Here is an 18712-nt window from a genome sequence, read left to right on the forward strand (position 1 = left end):
TGACTGAATTGCTGAGGGAATCTGTCTGCTGGGTGTCAAAATAACACAATCCTGGGAGAGCTAGCTAAGTCACAGCTACTGGTACTGTTGGCAAGGCCTTCTGCTATCTTTGGCTAGCTCAGAAACTCTCCCTTTTCCCCTTTCTTGGAGGCTGAATCTGCAGTGGCACCAGTTTTAGACTGTTCTTAAAGAATTGTTCAGCATATGCCTTTCCATTGACCACATGGGACTTGTGTGCAAGATATTGGCAAGCTATCATTTCTCATGGTATGTAATGCCATTTGGACTTTTGTCCAATCATTGCTTTTCAAAGCCTCAGATAAGCTGAAGACTGATTCTCAAAGGTCACATTTCCCTCTGTGAAGAGTTTCAGAGAAATTGTGATTCACAGACTCATCCTAGTGGGAATGAGGCCTTTCTCGGTAATCAGTTGTGACACTAACTTCCACCAAAGATCAGACAAAAATCCTGGCTTAGTATATGATTAGGACAGTTCACAATACCGACTTTTCTGTAAATGTCTCTTTCTTGGGATTGCAGAAGTTGAGTGATACACTCAAGCTCATCAGAGCTGTTTTCAGCAGAGCTGCTAAGAGACTCAGACCACCAATACGATTTAAAACAAAGGAAAAGAAGTTATACTAGCTTGTTGAGAGTTACTATGCCCTTCCCTAAACAAATCCCTCCTCTTCCATCTAGAAATCTTGTTTTGTAGGTATGTAAAAATTCCACTTACTTCTCTGGAAAGAAGGAAATCTCAGATGTTTTCCCCAAAACAGGCAGATCAGCTCTCTTGCATGCAATATGTAGATCTCTGAGCTATGCTAGAGTGCAGATACCTCAGTGATTGTAGTTTCAGTGTGTTTGGAAGTCATCAGGCAAGCTATGGACAAATACGTCATCTGTGCTGAGCCTGCACTGTAAATTGAATGCATCCCAGACACATCAGATATTGCTTTTATGCTAGAGTTTGCACAGCTTTTTGCATCTAGAACTTCTTGGACAGAAAGCCAGAACCCTAACTTTGTCAGATAAAAGTAGTATGGTCCAGTTGGCGGCTCTTGACTCAGATTTAGCTTGTAAGATGCCTCATCTATTTGATCTTCTACCTTTGCCCTTGAAGAGATGAACAGCTGTTTGAGTGTTGGACACCACCCAGCCAGCTGAATGCTGCTGCTGCCCCTGTTGCTAGCAGTGGCTAGTAGGAACTTGGGGGGGGAAAGCAACTCAGCCCATTGGCTATGGACTTTCCTAAATCCTGACTATGTCTCCTTTGGCTGCCTAGGCTGGGGTAAGCAATGTATTCAAGAGTTATCTTGCTTTTTGTTGGACATACTAGTGCATTTGCCAGTGAGGAGCTGAGGCACCAAGGCTCTAGTCTTCAGGTCTGAATCACACTCAATTATGTATTCAACAAGTCCATGCATTCCTAGACTGTAAAGATTAGCCTTCCTACTTGATGAAGTGCTAGGAAGATGAATTTTCTTTAAGTCATAGTCACTACTATTCCCCTGTATCTTTGAGGGATGGAATGTATGGGACAGAGTAAAGCAGACCTTTCTCTGCTCACCTTGGGTGCTCCTCCCAGGATTGGGTGTGTCAAAACACAAGGTTTTCTTTAGAGAAAGAAATTCTGAAAGTGAAGAAAAAGGAAGAGTCCTTTCCCCAAATCAGCAATGTGGTTTCTAGTCCTGATGGCCTATGTGTTGTGAGGAGCTCACAGGAATCTAGGTATGAAGGCCACAGAATTTTTAGACGTTAAGTTAAAAGCAGTAGCTCTTTTGGCCATTAAAGACCCCATGATGTGCAGTATGATTTTGTCCTTGTGCAATCCTGGAAAGTTTAACTGCATTCATTAGTGATTAACCTCAGTGTCCAGCTGACATTTAGAAGTTAATTTGACTATGGCAGATAACAGTGTTTTTTCCTCAATTTTCTGCCTAGTTTCCCTTCAGGAGGTAATCATCTCCATAGCAGGGAAATCTAACAGATTGAAGTTCCACTCCTGTGCAGTTCTTTGGTGTCATAGTCATGTACATCATTGCTATTTTCAGTTTACATGAATAAACCAGGCTGCAAATAATTCAAGAGCAGATATGTGTGTACTAAACAATCTCTGGTATGGGGGGCAGTAACTTCCATGAGAGGCTGGGAACCAGCAGCTCTAAGTAAGTAAATAAGTTGTAACTGTAAGGCCAGCAGTATCTGAGTTGCTGCAGCTCCATTCTCCTGTAAATGTGAACTGGAGCTCTCAGCTAGCTGCTACTGTCATTCCCTGGAGTTGCTGAAATTCCATGTATGTATGTTTATGGGCTGAGATTTTCAGAGGTGACAGGAGATGGATGCACAGTGCTTGTTGACTGACCACCCTAAGACAAGTCTGACAGTCCTAGCCCATAATATGGGACGTGCTTTAGAACAAAAGGTGCAGCGTAAACGTCAGGGAGTTCCTACATGATCCCATTGCTTCACTGCAACAGGGCTTCCAGGAACCTGATTGTACATAATGTTAGTGAATGACAATGCTTAATTCAAACAGTATTACCATAATTTTGCCTACTGCCAAATAGTTTAATGTTGATTAATTAGACATTAACTAGCCGTGAAATTCTACAATCTCTCTTTTGATGGGAGACTTGCTGAATTGTGGAGGCACCTAGAGTGGCTTCTTAGGGCTAGTGAAGGTTTTCTCATGAAGTGGAACCTTTCTGCTTTGTCTCACATTGACTGCACTTATTTTTTAATTTGCCATTAAGTACAGGGGAATGTAACCTTAAAATTACTAGTGACACCCTGAAAATGTTTGTCTAGTTCTGCAGTGAAGGCCTCCTCTTATGTTTATGTGGCAGTGGTCTGACCAAGCTTCTGTAGCCTTGACCCTTTGTTCTTTTGACTCCGTGGGATTAATTTCTTTGGAAAAGCAGAATTGGGTCTATACAGTGTGTTTATCACTCCCAAGGAAATAGCTGAACAATATTGTGAAGGACTCCTAGTGTAGTTCCTCTTTGGAGAAGGGAAGGAATTAATCTCTATTCAGACAGCTGGAGTATGGGTCAAATAAACAATACAGTTAGTTGCATTGACATGTAAATGACTATTACAGTAACTCACTAAAAACCTAAACTAGAGTAGCATTGCTACTCTCTAATACAAGTATATTTGTGGTGCAAACAAAGTAGCTGCATAACTATAGCGGGGAAAATTTGATAGCAAGAACTTCAGCATGACTGTAGTAATTCACTTGGGAATGAATTATGATTAAGTCTGTAATGCCTGTGCCTTGTTCCTGTTAATACCTGTGTTACCAGGTTAAAGCTAGTCTGGATTTGCCCACATACGCTACTCCAGTGTAGACAAACCATCAGAGCATAACACTGCATTATAGTTGTTTAGGTGGTCATGACAAAGTAAAAACTTCCAATCTTCCTCCAGCTATTGTTTCCAAGTCTTGTGAAAAAGTTTTCTCTACCTCAGTGGTGCAAATGTGAATGATGTAAAATGATTTTTAAAAAGTTTTGAATCCAAATTGTTTTACTGATATATTTTAACACAGGTGCCCAAGTATGTTTTCAGTTCAGTAAGGAGGCAGAAAACTGGGGGCAAAAAGGGATAAGTTGTTAAGAGAACTCAGGAACCTATTCATCTGGATAAATTGTTTCATGAAGCTATCTTCTGAGAAGAAGCAAACATAAGAATGAAATAACTGCCAGCTTTGTACAATTGTCTCCTGATAAATCAGAGGATGATCTTGAATCAGGAGGTGACAAATTTAGGAAAACTTAAAGGGATGAGTGCACAGCTGGTGTAAATTGGTATGAACATACTCCGCGTGTAAGGCCAAGTGTATTCACAAGGGTTGAAGATCTGTTACTACTTCAGAGGGAGGGATTCTACTTAATCATAGAGAAGAAGGCAAGCCATTCTCACAAATGAACTTTCTTTCATCCATAATCTCTGGTGAAGATGGTACACCTGTTAAGGATTTTTGTAGAAACTGTGGGAAATAACAGTAATTTTGAAGAGTGATTTGTGATCATGTATTTAAATACTGTGCTGTTATGCTCTCCATTAAGAGCAGAGTGAAAGCTGTGTGACCATCCCTAATGCTGCCAGTGTTGATGTGATCATTGGAGCATTCTGTCATCTTGCCTGGACTGAATCTTTGTCCCACTAGAATTATCTGAATGCTACAACTGCTACTCTAGGAGATACCCCAGAATGTGCATTGCCCACTATCCTAAATCTGTCTTTCACTTGCTTCTGAGCTTGTACTCAAAAAAAAAACACAAACCCAAAACCAAAACCATAGTAATTGGATTTTATTGGTTTGTTTGCTTGGATATTCTGTGGCATCATTTATCTAATGCAGATGGTAGTTTTTCTCTAGGTGAGAACTTGAAAGGACCGACAACAAAGTGTGGCTTCTAGCAAGTAACTAGTTACTGCTGTAGTTACTCAAGACCCAGCATTCACTAGAAGCAGCAGTTCCTGCCTTCTGCTTTCCCTATTGCTGCTCATTTGTCTGAACACACACGAGTGCTTCTGAATCAGATCAGGGAGCTGATCCCACCAAGAACTAGCTGAGCAATTAATTCCTCAGTGAGTCTCGTAATACAGCTACAGAAACATCTGTGTCAGTACAGGAGGAATGGGGAGGCACAAACTGCTCTCTCTTGGTGTCAGGACCAGTTTGGTGTTTTCAAACTATAACTTTGAGGTGCAGTTTCCCAAGAGGCTCAAGCCAGCCCGAGTATGTGTTGCTATCAAAATAGGCAGCCTTTGTCTCCTCAACTTTTATGCGTGTTCTCGCCTCTTCCAGCCCCTGCAGCTCTTTGGGGATCCAAGTAAGCTTTCTTGTCTGACTGAAAATTAACCCATCAAAATCACAGCAAAACCACAGCAAAATTTGTTTTGGCTGGGATCAGCTTTCTCATCTGGGCAACCATAGAGGAGTCATACAATTGCTAATGGTGGCACAAAGGCATTAGCAAGCTTGTGTGGCTACAGATAGGGAACAGGCTGGACTGGCACTTTCTAAATGCACATAAACCTCTTGTGAAATTGCTATATGTAAGAGAAATAAGCTAACAGTATTATCTCATGGCAGAGAAGAGACAGGTATTTTGTATGGCAAAGGGGGATTCATTATCACAGTGGTCCAGTTCCAAGGCTAGTATTGCTTGTCCTAAGCACTGCTCTAGATCTTGAATAAAAAAAACCTTCACTGACATCAACTAAGAAAATCATACTAGAATGGCATCTAATGCAGTCCTATTCACACTGTATGCACTGTAGCTGGAATGCACTTCCTTCAGTTTCCTGTTTCCCCTCAGATCAGCAAGTAGAGTAGTCTGAAATAGCCTATGGGAATTGATCACTGCTTTTCTGCTGATGTAAGCTAGCACCTGGGCTTGTGCAATACAGAGAAGCTCTACCCTTTTAGTTTTTGAAAGGGAGGAAGCCAAGCTGGGCATTCCCACACACCCTTTGTGTTTTCAGAGCTCAAGGGAACCACCTCTTCTTTTCATAAGTGGGGTTTGAATGACCCCTGGTGGAAGCTTCAGACAACTAGGATTTTTAAGATTTCCATCCCAACATGAGGCCTCAGTTGGCCAACCTTAGGTACCCACATTTGAAAACTGTGGCTGCTAATGGAGATGAGCTTATATTCAGGTAGAACTGGGCTGGAGCCATCAGCAACCTACATTCCATATGTTGCATCCTGTCTACTTACAGTCGTCATATCATAGTACCTGAGCCTAGAGTGTGTGAGTGTGTGAGTGTGTGTGCATGTGCTCACACATTCCTTCTCGCTGCTCTCTTTCCTCTTACCTGCATATCTAGGGTGGAAAAGCTTTATTAACAGTTGCTGTACCCTTATTTTTTCCTCCTTAGTGAGGCAGCCCAGTCTAGCCTGTCTGTTGCATTGCTCTGCCTCTACAGTGCCCTCCTGTCTGCTCTCTACGTGCTTTGTGAGTACCTCCACGCTGTCCTGGCACTGTTCAGTTATGGTAAATATCAGTTAAGGCTAGGGGCTGTGTGATACGCTTTTAATGTTAAGAGAATATTCCACCAGATTTTCCTATTATGCATGCAAATCCCCACCACCATTTTCTGAAGCAGGAACTGGATGTTGGTGCATACTCTTCAGATTTCCCCTGTTTGCTTGATGCACATTGATCTGCTTAAGGAGCTTTAGACACTCCAGTACCTTACCATCTTGGCTATGCAAGACCCCTTTAGGTAATGGTGAAAAAAAAAACCCCAACACAACCATCTACTGATAACTATCTATTTTCCTTGCTTTTTTTTTTTTGGCAGGCTGATTTGAACACGAATATTGAAGATGAATCCAGATCTTTCTATGGTGTTTCTAGCCAATATGAGAGCCCAGAAAACATGGTCATTACCTGCTCCACCAAAGTGTGTTCCTTTGGAAAGCAGGTGGTGGAGAAAGTGGAGGTAGGGAGCAGACACCTGGGTGCAGGGTTCTCTCTGGCTGCTGTTTTGTCAAGTATTTGCATCCAGTGTATATCTCAAGGCAAAATATATCCCATACTTATTGTCATGGAGATGAATGCCAGAGATTATTGCTTCTGAGACATGCAGGTTTAAGATTTCTCCAACCTGCAAACATGACCTTGTCTCAGAACTTCATTGACAGTCTGGTAGTGTTTGCCGTTTTTTTTCCTTAAATCTCAGTTTCTGAAGACATGTGACTATGTAAGTCTCTCAGCTCTGGTGATTCTCTGGGTTTTTGGGGCAGCAAAGAAAAACTAAGAAACCCAGACCCTTGTTTGGTACTCCAGAAAGGAGAAAACAAACAGGCAACCTCACTCTCATCAGTGTTGTTAAACAGAACATTTATAGACTATACCCATTTATTAATAGACTGTAATAATTTATAGACTATAGTCTTATGATTTTATGAGGCTTATCTTCATGTTTGTATGCTTACAGCTTAAGTAACAGTGGAGCTGCATAATTATGCATATATTTGGCATTGAAGAAATTCTTTCTGATGCCCCATTCAGCTGCTAAGAGAGCTGCTCTGACCTGTTCCCTGCTGCTCTCCTCCTCAAGGAGCCTTTAGATGCAGGAGGAGTGGCTGTGTGCAGAACACCAGGTGTTCTTGTGTCAGCAGTCAATTCAAGCTACATTCTTCCTCAAGACCCATCTCCAGTCATGAGCCAGACATGCCTGAAGTCTGGTTATGTATTTGCATGATGGTATACATAGGCCAAAGAAAGGTGTCATGGTGCACAGGAAGAGACCAAGCTCTTGGGGTGAAAGTAGGTAATTGACATTTAAGCGTCTGCTGTGAAATTACAGAATCCAACCTCAGCTTCTGTTCAAAGGAAGATGAAATATACAGGAGCTAAGATGTGAATGTGAACCAAAAAATCTATGTAACATTGGCCAGACCTTCTCCTAAGGGGAAGCAGAGATACTATGTTCTTTCTCACAGGTACCAAAAGGCTTTAGTCCTTTCCAGCTGTGAAGTATCCTGAGCGTACCATTACCATCACTACTAGGAGCTTCCTGTAGTTGCTAAAGCAGTAGTTTTTAACTTTTTTCAGTTTATTCACACCTAGCATTTTTCCAGTAGAGATGCAGACCATAGTGTAGCTGACAGTTGGTCTGCTCCTCTTAGTTAACTTTCGCAGCTCCTTGGCAGTTTGCTGCTTGTAAACTGGAACCCACTGTTCTAAAGAAAAAAGAAATCAATTTGAAGAAATTACAAGGAGACTGACCTTGGTGTGAAGTACTGTAGAGGAATGATTAATCAGTTCATTACTGTTAGTAAAATGACTTGAAAATGACATTGTAATTTTTTTATTCTGACTCCCTTTATGTGATTAATGCTACTAATATGACAACATTAGCCCCACATGCCGCTTTTGTGTTTTACGTTGCAGACAGAGTATGCACGCTATGAAAATGGACACTATTCCTATCGCATTCACCGTTCCCCTCTCTGTGAATACATGATAAACTTCATTCATAAACTCAAGCACCTTCCTGAGAAGTATATGATGAACAGTGTGCTGGAGAACTTTACTATTTTACAGGTGGGACTTTCAACTGTTTTCGTTGGAGCTTGAAAATGTGTAAGACCCATGCAGTTCACTGTTATGACTCAAAGCAGATTTCCTTTTACAGCTCAGCATCTAATTGAACTTCGTATCTCTCTCATGAGATACCTCAATACCATTTATGGAGATAGTAACTCATGCAGAAAAGCAGCAGCAGAATTTGAGACCTGAGTAAGAGAGGGGAAAAAAAAAAAATGAAAAAGAAAGATAAAGGGAGAACTTATGAGACAGAGACATAAAGGAAGGAGAAAGATGCAAAAGTCAGTGAAGGAAATGCTTGTTCCACTATTGGATGAACGTTGAGGTCCTTTCTGTGCTCTGGCCCTTTTTGCAAGGTAAAAAAACCCCAGGAGCGCTGTTAAGTGACTATATAATTTTGTCATGGAAGAGTTCTTCACTAACAAGGTAGGAGGAAAAAAAAAAAAAGTTATTTCCTCAGGACCATCCTGAACCCTGTGACACCTTCAAGAATCACTGCAACCTCTAGGTAGGGCAGTACAAGGCTACAGCAACTATATTTGCATTAGTGTCTTGTGTTATACCAGGAGCCCTGCCAGGCTTGGATGCAGCCTAAATTTGGGAATAGGGCAAAGATAGTTTAAAAGGTGGATTTTCCTATTGGACTGAGTTCTGTGCTCGCATCTCCAAGATGCGTCATAGATCTTCACCCAGAGAACCTGAGGTTGGGTAAGTAGAAGAGGCTGTATGAAAGAACGGAAATCAAGTGGTCTTCATTCCATCCTCTGGAGATCTTGTGGGACTTCAGGCAACTCATTTCACTGCTCTGTGGCTCAGGTACCTCAACTACAAAACAAGGTTAATAATGTCGTTACATTATTAACCTCACACAAGGTTAATAATATATCTCACAGGGCTTTAGGAGGCTTTACTCTTTCATGTTTTTACTAAGATTTTTATCATCTGGAAGAAAAGAGGAGTATAAATGCTAAGAGTTTTTTTAGATGAGTAAAAGCATGAAGGGGGCAAAGAGAGAGATAGAAGGCCTCTGTGCTGTAATCCATACTGAGGAACAATGTAACTGCTTCCTGCATATTTCATTCTTCAGTCAGGCCAGTGCTTGCTGTAAATTTTATGAAAAAAATTGTCATATAGTTATACTCCCTCTGAGGGTTTATGTTTTGAGTAATCTTATGTCCTTCCCTTACCTCCTGTCACAGAGATGCATGTCTCACGTGCGTGCTGGCACAGCCTTTTATGTATTGCTCCCTGAGCAGCAGGCTGAGCATTTTCCACCCCCTGCTTCCCATTGGGGAGCTGAAAAATCATCATGCTTAACGTAAGGCATGCTGCTAGTCCTCAGTGCCCACTACTAACTTCTGAGGCAAGCCTAATTATATTTTTTTCTAGACCCTTTCATGAGCTTAGATACTCCTAATCTCACAAGCATGATTTATCTTGCTTTGCACATTGGTCTGGAACTAGCCCTCCAAGATTTCAGAACCCATTTTTCAGAAAAGGGTCTGGTGCTTTACCACACCTGGATATGTTTAACTCACAATGGCCTGCAGAAGAAAGAAGGGTTAGTTCAGCTGCAAACCCAATCACAAAGTAAGAAAAGAAAACCAAACAGACTAAAATCAGGCTGCTAAAATTAATAAGCAAGTTAGTTTGAAAACAGCTATTTTCTTTGTTTTCACAAGAACGGTTGGGCTTTGGTACAGTTCAAACTTCCAGCTGGTATATTTTTCTTCTGCAGTTGAGTTGGTGCTACTGCTGGTAAAAATGTATCTCCTTCAGCAGGAGAGAACTGCTTAAAGCACAAACTCCGAGGACGAAAATGCGCCAAGTTAAGTTGTGCAGTGACAGGGAGAGGGAAGCTGAGCTAGGAGCTCTGGGTGCAACATTTTGCTTATCCCTGCCACATAGTGTAGGCAGTGCATGCTTCTGAAACTAGGCCAACACTGTTCCATCACCATGCTGCTGACACTGAGTCACACTGCAGAGAAGCTAAGGTTCCTGATGGACCATAGAAAAAGAAATGGAAAAAAAAAAAAGGAGCTTCTGTAAGAATGCACGAGTGTAGCAGCCATCCTTGTGATATCTACAGTGTACGGAATGGGAGGCGTAATACAGTCAAACCTGTAAGCCTCCTATAAAATTATTTATACTCTATAATTGTCATGATCTGTGTCTACCACTGACAAGCAGGAGCAGATGGGAGGGAAAGAACTGTTCATGGCTGTGATATATCAACACATATGTGAGCAGGAGTGGATGTGCCATAGGAGATGGCCTCTATACCCAACAAACAGAGCAAAAAGAGATTTTCTGTGAAACACATTCTATCTGCTGAAACCTGCAACACCAGGGGGCTGGGGAGTAGAGAACCTAGTGGACCTGCTTCCACTTATGTGCTCACTGCTTGGTCACAGCTTTCTTTTCTCCACAGTAGACTCTGCTGACCTCCCTGTCTCTTCACTGCATTGTAGTCCTGATGCTGCGACAGTGCTTTGCTTGGGTGTGTGGGCACATAGACTAGGGGTTGGAGTGGCCAAGCTATGTATCATTCCTGTGCTTTTCTGTTCTTTGCCTATTACTGACTTTTTGCTCTATGATAAATGTGTTGGAACATGTAAGCAGTAAAACAGCAGTTGCCATCTCAGCTTCTCCTTTTCTGTCTAGGTTGTGACAAACAGGGACACACAGGAGACCTTGCTGTGCGTAGCATATGTTTTTGAGGTGTCAACTAGTGACCACGGTGCCCAGCATCACATCTACCGGCTGGTGAAGGACTAGAGACTCTCTGCCTAGAGTCATCCATGGGATGCATGTCTAAGAAAAAAGCCCGTGCTTGAATAACCCCTGCCCCTTCATACCAAACTGAAAAAATAAACTGCAGATATTGTGTATTTTCAGAAAAGCACCTATGAGCTGTTTTGTGATTGACAGGGTCAAATAAGTTTGTATCATCTCCAGGTTTGTGCAAATGGGGAAAAGACTTGGAGTCAAAGAAACAGGCAAATAACTGCTTAAGGGTTTCACCACAAACAGCAGCCTCTGGAATGTATTTCCCACAGACCATACACAGATCATACACATAAAATGAGTGGTATAAACCTGAGTGTACAGGTGGCAGCAGCTTCCACAATTATGACCACATATGACCAGGTTGAAAATGTTCATGCTGCATCTGGTCTGAGTGTGTGCACTCAAATATATTCATTTGTAGGTTAACATATACACAGACAAGCTTACCATTCATTTATATAGATGTCAGGTATGTGTGGGCACAGGCATAGGTATAGAGATTGCACATATAACCTACATATCTGCCTGTCTAGCTGTCCACCTTATCAGGTGTGCAGTCACAGGCTCCTTCAACCTTCCTCCTGTTGGAGGGTAAATACTGTTCCCCTCTCTTCCGTGCATGATAGTGAGACACAAACCTTTCTTTTGTCTTTTAAATGAAGTTATGCTTGGAAAATTGGGTATGTTAAATCATGTTGCCTTGCCCAGCAGACTTCCTCCATGTGTCAGGTCAGATGACCTGACTGACTAAAATAATTCTTGCTGCTTTTGCTTCTGTTCTCCCTGTGCAGTTAGCACTGCTCATGGATCTAGACTCTGCTCTTTTCTTGTGCACCAGCAAAATAATTGTTTACTGAGATCAAACTGGTCCACCTGTTAGTTGCAAATAGTGAGGTGCACAAATATTTCAAAGAATGTCATTTGGCCAGCAAATTGCAAGAAAAGGTTGAGAAAGAATAGTGAAAAGAGATTAGCTTTCCATGTTTCCAAGGCAATCAAACACAGTCTCTCTGCTGTACTTTTAAACTGAGGTTGTTTACTCAAGAGTCACTGAGAGGCGATAATCTTGGTCCACATGATGCTGCTATTTTGGGGGAAGATCCAGCCATTCAAATTAATCTGAGGGAAGATGCTCTCTGGAAGCCACTGAACAGGCAAGTTATTGGGTGGCTCACAGTTGCACAGATTTAGATATATGGTGTTATAGCTCCCCTTTCCATAATGCATCACAACACCTTAAGAAACACCTCTCGCACTTACTCAGATGTATCACAGAATGGTTTGGGTTGGAAGGGACCTTAAAGATCATCTGGTTCCAACCCCCCCTGCTATGGGCAGGGACACCCTCCACTAGACCAGGTTGCCCAAAGCCCCATCCAACCTGGCCTTGAACACTTCCAGGGATGGGGCCTCCACAACCTCTCTGGGCAGTTTCCATGCTTGCATTTTTGGCATAGAGAAAAGTACTCATGGGTACCTGAGGAATCTGAGATCACAGAATCATAGAATAGTTTGGGTTGGAAGAGAGCTTAAAGATCACCTAGTTCCAACCCCCGCCCCTGCCACGAGGGGACACTTTCACTAGACCAGGTTGCCCAAAGCCCCATCCAACCTGGCCTTGAACACTTCCAGGGACAGGGTATCCACAACTTCTCTGGGCAACCTGTTACAATGCCTTACTACCCTCATCATAAAAAAATTCTTCCTTATATCTGATCTACCCTCTTTCAGTTTAAAGCCATTACCCCTTATCCTATACCATCAGAAATCAAGGGTTTATTAGAATGCCAGAAGGTAAGGGCTTCAGCCACACACAGATGAAATCTGGCTTCTTTCAAGAACTCAAGCTTGTTGGTACTCCCTTCTACAGCTTTCAGTCTGCTGGTAAAAGGGCTCTGTGGATTCCATGAAGATACGGTACAACTCCTCTCACAGCGTATGTGGAGGCCTGCAGACTTACATATCTCCTCCAGCTTCCTAACCATCTTCCTGTCCTCTAAAATGTCTCATTTCTGTATTTGAAGTTGTAAGTTGTATTTATTTACAAGGTACTCCAGGAGTCTTCTCAGAGATTGATGCTTTTATTTCCTGCACATTTAAATCTCAACTCCCCTTAAAATTTAAATCTTCCACTCCTAGAGAATGTTCTTCCCATGTTTTACAGACTCAGATTAATCCTTTGAGAACTTGAAGGTTTAAGTCTCCACTGGGCTTTGTCACAAGTATTACTGAATATTCCCCATCCTCTTATTGAGATTCATGAAAAATGCTCAGCCAACCACCTTCCAGTGCACAGTCATCATCACTTCTACTTGGTATATTAGATTAGGGGGTGGGGGAAGGGAGGGAGCAAAGGAGGGAAGATCTTCTTACTGGAACACATTCTTTTTAAAATATAATCTGGTATTGTAGTCTGTTGTCTCCTCCAAACTCTTCATTATGCTCAGAGAAAGCACTGGCATCTTTCACACTGACTCTCAGCTCTTTCACTTCCCAGGGGTTCTCACACTCCTCAGCTTTTCCCCACAAGATGTTTTGCACAATCTGCTACTTTAGATGTTTGTTTCAACAATCTAATTTTTCACTAGCTGTTCTTGATTGTGTTCACAAGCTTCCTTGTGTGTTTCACTAGCTGCACTTTCTCTTACCCAGTTTAAACAAGTTCTGGTAAACATTGAACTTAGCTAGATAATGGTAGCTTCAACCACTCTGTGCAATACTTCTGAGGAGGAATCTGCTGATGCCTTGGAATCATCATGGGTTTATTTTGAAGATAGTATTGAGAGCAATTGTTCTTTGCTAGCTTGTAAGTGTAGAGAAACATGCAGTGTTTTCCTCGATGACTTAAATCTTTAGTATTCCTCTGGCTCATTGCTGGCTGATAGTACAGAGTGAGCTTCTCTGAACTGTTTTCCAAAGCTTATGTAAAACTTATTCAAGCTTATAATTCTGCCTCTAGGTTTGTAATACTTAGTTTATGACCTTCGGATTCAATACAATCTTTTCTGACTCTGTGTTGCAGCTGGGTGAGTTGATTCCTCATAAGGAATTAATATTCAAGAAACAGTAAAGAATGAACTATTAAAATTTAACTTAAAAATCAAGTGAGTTAGACAAGTTTATTATGGTAAAATTTTGATATGGGACCCTCTAAAAATTTTTGTCTGAAGCACAAGTTCACATTGATGCGGCTGTCAGCAGTTAGATGAAAAGCAAACAACTAAAAAGACCTTTAAAAAAGATGACAGATGACTGTTAACTGAGGAGAAGGTGTGTACTGAAAAACATGAGTATAGACCCATTCTCTCTTAACATCAAGTCGTCTGGAGGAGGGAGAAAGCAGCAGGGTAAATTAATCTGCAGATAGCACTAAAGGAGATTTTTGCAAGCTGAGTATGTATAAAGAACTTGAGTGACTTGAACACCATTGAAACACTAAGCTTGAACTGGGAGAATAAACACTAAGAATGATTTGAAATATAATTTAAAATGTTCTTAAAAGAACAAGAGAAAGATGGCAAATGCACAGTAAATTATCAGAAAGATAATCAGTGCCTGAGAGTACATAAAACATGATCCAAAACTGGACAATATTATTGGAACTAATTGTAAAACGACAGATAAACAAATAAAAAATTTCAGTGACAGAGATGCAAATAAGAGTCAGATGGAAGTCATGGTACTAGCCACTCAATGAAATGGCGACATACATTGGAGGATGAAGAGCTCACATTTGTGGAAAAAGTTATGCCAGGCCCTACAAAGGGTATTTTATTTGGCCTAGCATGTAAGGAATCCTGAGGATTTCCACTTCAACAGAGATTTCAAACAGAAGAGCAGAATACAGGCTACTTACAAAGCCCTACGGAAGTACTTCATATACAGGTACAATATTAGAATAGAACAGAATAGAATACTTCCAGTTGGAAGAGATCATTAGTCCAACTGCCTGACCACTTCAGGGCTCACCAAAAGTTAAAGCATATTATTAAGGGCATTGTCCAAATGCCTCAAACACTGATGGGCTTGGGGCATCAACCACCTCTCGAGGAAGCCTATTCCAGTGTCTCACCACCCTCTCGGTAAAGAAATGCTTCCTAACATTGCATCTAAACCTCCCCTGGTGCAGCTTTGAACCATGCCCACGTGTCCTATCACTGGATCCCAGGGAGAAGAGCTCAGCACCTCCCTCTCCACTTCCCCTCCTCAGGAACCTGTAGAGAGCAATCAGGTCACCCCTCAGCCTCCTTCTCTCCAAACTAGACAAGCCCAAAGTCCTCAGCTGCTCCTCAGAGGACATTCCTTCCAGCCCTTCCACCAGCTCTGTTGCCCTCCTCTGGACGCATTCTAGGACCTGAACGTCCTTCTGAAATGGTGGGGCCCCAAACTGCACACAGTACTCAAGGTGAGGCCAGACCAACACTGAATACAGCAGGATAATTCCCTCTTCTGACTGTCTGGTTATGCTGTGTTTGATGCACACCAGGATGGGGTTTGCCCTCTTGGCTGCCAGGGCACACTGCTGGCTCACATCCAGCTGCTGTCTGTCGACCAGCACCCCCAGGTCCCTTCCTGCCACTCCTCTCCCAATTTATACTTGTATCTTGTGTTACTCTATCCCAGGTGTGGAAACCAGCATTTGTTCTTGTTAAATTTCATGCCATGGATGATTGCCCAATGCTCCAGTCTATCCAGATCCCTCTGCAAGGCCTCCTGTCTGTCCAGAGAGTCAACAGCACCTCCCAGTTTGGTGCCATCAGCAAACTTGCTGATGGTGCATTCAGCTCCTGCATCCAGATCATTGATAAATACATTGAACAGACCTGGCCCTAGAAGTGAGCCCTGAGGAACACTGTTGGTGGCTGGTTGTCAGCCAGATGTAGCTCTTTGAGGCCCGCCCTTCAGCCAGTTCTTCACCCAGCGCACCATGTGCCTGCTCATCTCACAGTATCAAAAACTTTACTAGAATCCAGAGAAACTACATCTACCACCCTTCCTTCACCCACAAGGTGGGTGATCTTATCATAGGAGGGTATCAAATTAGACAGACAGGACTTTCCCTTTGTGAACCCATGTTGACTGTGCCTGATGACTGCATTGTTCTTTGAATGCCTTTCAGTAGCACACAGTATGATCTTCTCCATAATTTTCTAGGTTCTGAGGTTAGACTAACAGGTCTGAGTCTTCCCTTATGCCCTTCTTGTAGATTGGAATAATGTTGGCTAGCTTCCAGTCAGTGGAGACCTCCAATTTTTGTGCTCAGGTAAGCACAAGCTGCACCTGGACCAGCCTTACAACACATAGCCCTGCACCCCTAGAGTCCCAGTGGGCTTAGACAATCAATTTGATGTTGAAGAGGAACTGACTGACTTCCTCATTAAGCTCTTGAATGCCAGTTTATCTGTTATAACTGTCCAAGTGCAGGTTTCTATTTGCCTGTCACAGGAGTGAGTCTTCAGACATTACTGTGGAGCAGCTGACATGACACTGCCTCTGCCATGCACACTGCACTTTGCTGCTCATGGCCTGCATCTAGATTATAACCTATGCTTTGAAGCATGGGAAGGAAGGGATGTGGGTAAGGAGGACAGCAAAGATGATGCCATGAAGTCAGAGCTGGAAAAGATGGTTTGGTGGTTGTTATTGGAAAAGGGCTCCATTTATTTTTTTATATATAATGAAGTACTTCCCCCTCTCCCCACCCCAAATCTTGCAGACCTTGCACTCTCAGAGGTTGCTTTTAAGGACTGTGCAGGGCTAGTGCTGTTAACTTTCTCAGTGCAGGAGCCAAAAGTGGTTGGTAAAGGACAGAAGCACTTACTGCACCTATTAAGCAAAATCTACACCTTCTTCCTGTGCACAATGTTCCTGCTGTGGCTGCTTTCTCCAAGACAAACAAATGCCTTCAAGAACTGACGTCCGAACAGCAACACAGATGCCAACAGCTTCCCATAAGATCTGTATGGCTGGTAACCAGAATCAGTCAAGCTTGCAGAAAGACAAATCAAGCATTTTAAACACTTAGAAAACAGAGCATCTCAAAATGCCTGCTGTTCTGTGCTACACATGAGAAATCCATGCAAGCACAAGCCCACTTTTGCCCATTGGGTGTTCTTGCTAGCCACAGCAAGGTGATCAAACCACCCAGGATGAAATTTACTTCTCTGCAAACCATTCAGCCCCCACAGTAGGCCATGTAGGTATGAACGACACCAACTCGCTACAGGCCATTACCGACGCATGCACCTGACTATTTCAGCCCCATGCAATTTCCTTCCTGATCTCTGAACCGTGTGTGGAGTAGACAAGTCAAATAAAACCTCACTAATGAGAAAAAAGACTGACTCTTGGGAAAAGTATTTTTTGCCAACACAGACAAGTATGTTTTGAAATGGAAGCCTGTACAAAGAAAAGGCAGTGCTTAGTCCCCAGTGATGGAAAATTGCTTCCGATGTGTATTAGTACTCTTCTGCAAATATGAGCCTGGTGCCTCGCGTGCACCCACTGCAGGTTTACACCTGTACAGTAGACCCCATGGAGTAGTTCCTAAAGGACATGAGCCCTAGAAGTCTACTTAGTCCATCAGCTGATCATGATTAAAACCACATTAGCACAGTTTTAAGATGTTATCAAAGCAATGAATACAAGCCAACAGGTTGAAGAACAGGTGAAATCTTAGGACAGTTGATTTAGGGACATTCATGCAGGTCTTTTTTTCACTTAGTAGCAATGAAAGTCTCTCCTCTGACACTGTTCCTTTCTACTCTCGCTCTTGGAGCTCACAGCTTCTTGGTGTCAATAACCAGGGTCAGCCAGAGGGATCTACTTACCTTTCAAACTCAGCAGAGAAATCAACAGAAAATTCATCTAACTGGGAGAGTTCACTTTTATGGAGGCTACCAGATGAAAAAGATTTAATAAAGCTGTGAGTCAAAAGGAGTACTGGAAATTTTGTTCTGGACTAAAAGGCTTCTTTCTCCTTGCAGACTGAGATTCATGCAAAAATACTTCAAAGACTGAAAGAACAGGTTGCCCAGAGAAGTTGTGGATGCCCCATCCCTGGAAGTGTTCAAGGCCAGGTTGGATGGGGCTTTGGGCAACCTGGTCTAGTGGAGGGTGTCCCTGCCCGTGGCAGGGGGGTTAGAACTAGATGATCTTTAAGGTCCCTTCCAACCCAAACCATTCTATGACTCTACAATTCTATGATCTCTGTCCCCAAGGCTTCCTTTCTTGGATTTAACCAGAAGAAACGAGACAGTACATCAGAACTAAGAGTCATCTGCAATTTTGCTGAAAATAAAGAAAAGCAAACAAAAGCAGCATATGGTAAAAAAAGAGCTAGCCTAGTTTTAAGAGGAAAGGTTAAATTGAACTCTAGACAACCAAACTCCGTTGGGGCAGAAAAACTAAAAATATTACCTTAGCCTGTAAAAACTTGCTGTAAAATTAAAGGACAAAGCAGCAAAAGCTGATTCCCCTGATCACTTTGCAGCCACAACACTGAGGCATCAGAAGAAAAGTGATGAAACAGGGATCTAAATATCCATGCTTTATTTAGAAGAAAGCAACTCAAGAGTTTCCATTCAACTGTGTCTCCTTTCTTTTCTAATCAACATGCTTCAGTTTATCAGCCCTCAATTGTGCAGCTACATCTGCTTGTGGAATCACGTCAAACTCGATTACTGAAATTATTCCATTTAAAGATAGTCTTCTGAGATAAGACACAACAGACCATGGGTCTGAGCAACACAGAACTAGGTAAGACAGGAGCTCTCCCTTCATCTCTTCAAAGCCAAAAGAAACACTTCAGGTAAGACAAGTTCATTTGAATTCATTCATTTATCTGT

At 42.3% G+C, this 18712-nt stretch overlaps 1 protein-coding gene across 1 annotated transcript in view; it reads left to right on the forward strand.

The window, feature by feature from the left end:
* The window catches only part of TEAD4 (TEA domain transcription factor 4), a 72778-nt gene extending 61798 nt beyond the window's left edge, over window positions 1-10980 (forward strand). Inside the window, exons 12-14 of the mRNA XM_075762748.1 lie at window positions 6322-6462; window positions 7920-8072; window positions 10740-10980. Coding sequence (XP_075618863.1) covers window positions 6322-6462; window positions 7920-8072; window positions 10740-10853 — 408 coding nt within the window. The 3' untranslated portion in view covers window positions 10854-10980. The remainder of the gene's footprint in view (window positions 1-6321; window positions 6463-7919; window positions 8073-10739) is intronic.
* The last annotated feature ends 7732 nt before the right edge of the window (window positions 10981-18712 follow it).

This window comes from Balearica regulorum, chromosome 1, assembly GCF_011004875.1.
Source record: "Balearica regulorum gibbericeps isolate bBalReg1 chromosome 1, bBalReg1.pri, whole genome shotgun sequence".
Classification (NCBI taxonomy): domain Eukaryota; kingdom Metazoa; phylum Chordata; class Aves; order Gruiformes; family Gruidae; genus Balearica; species Balearica regulorum.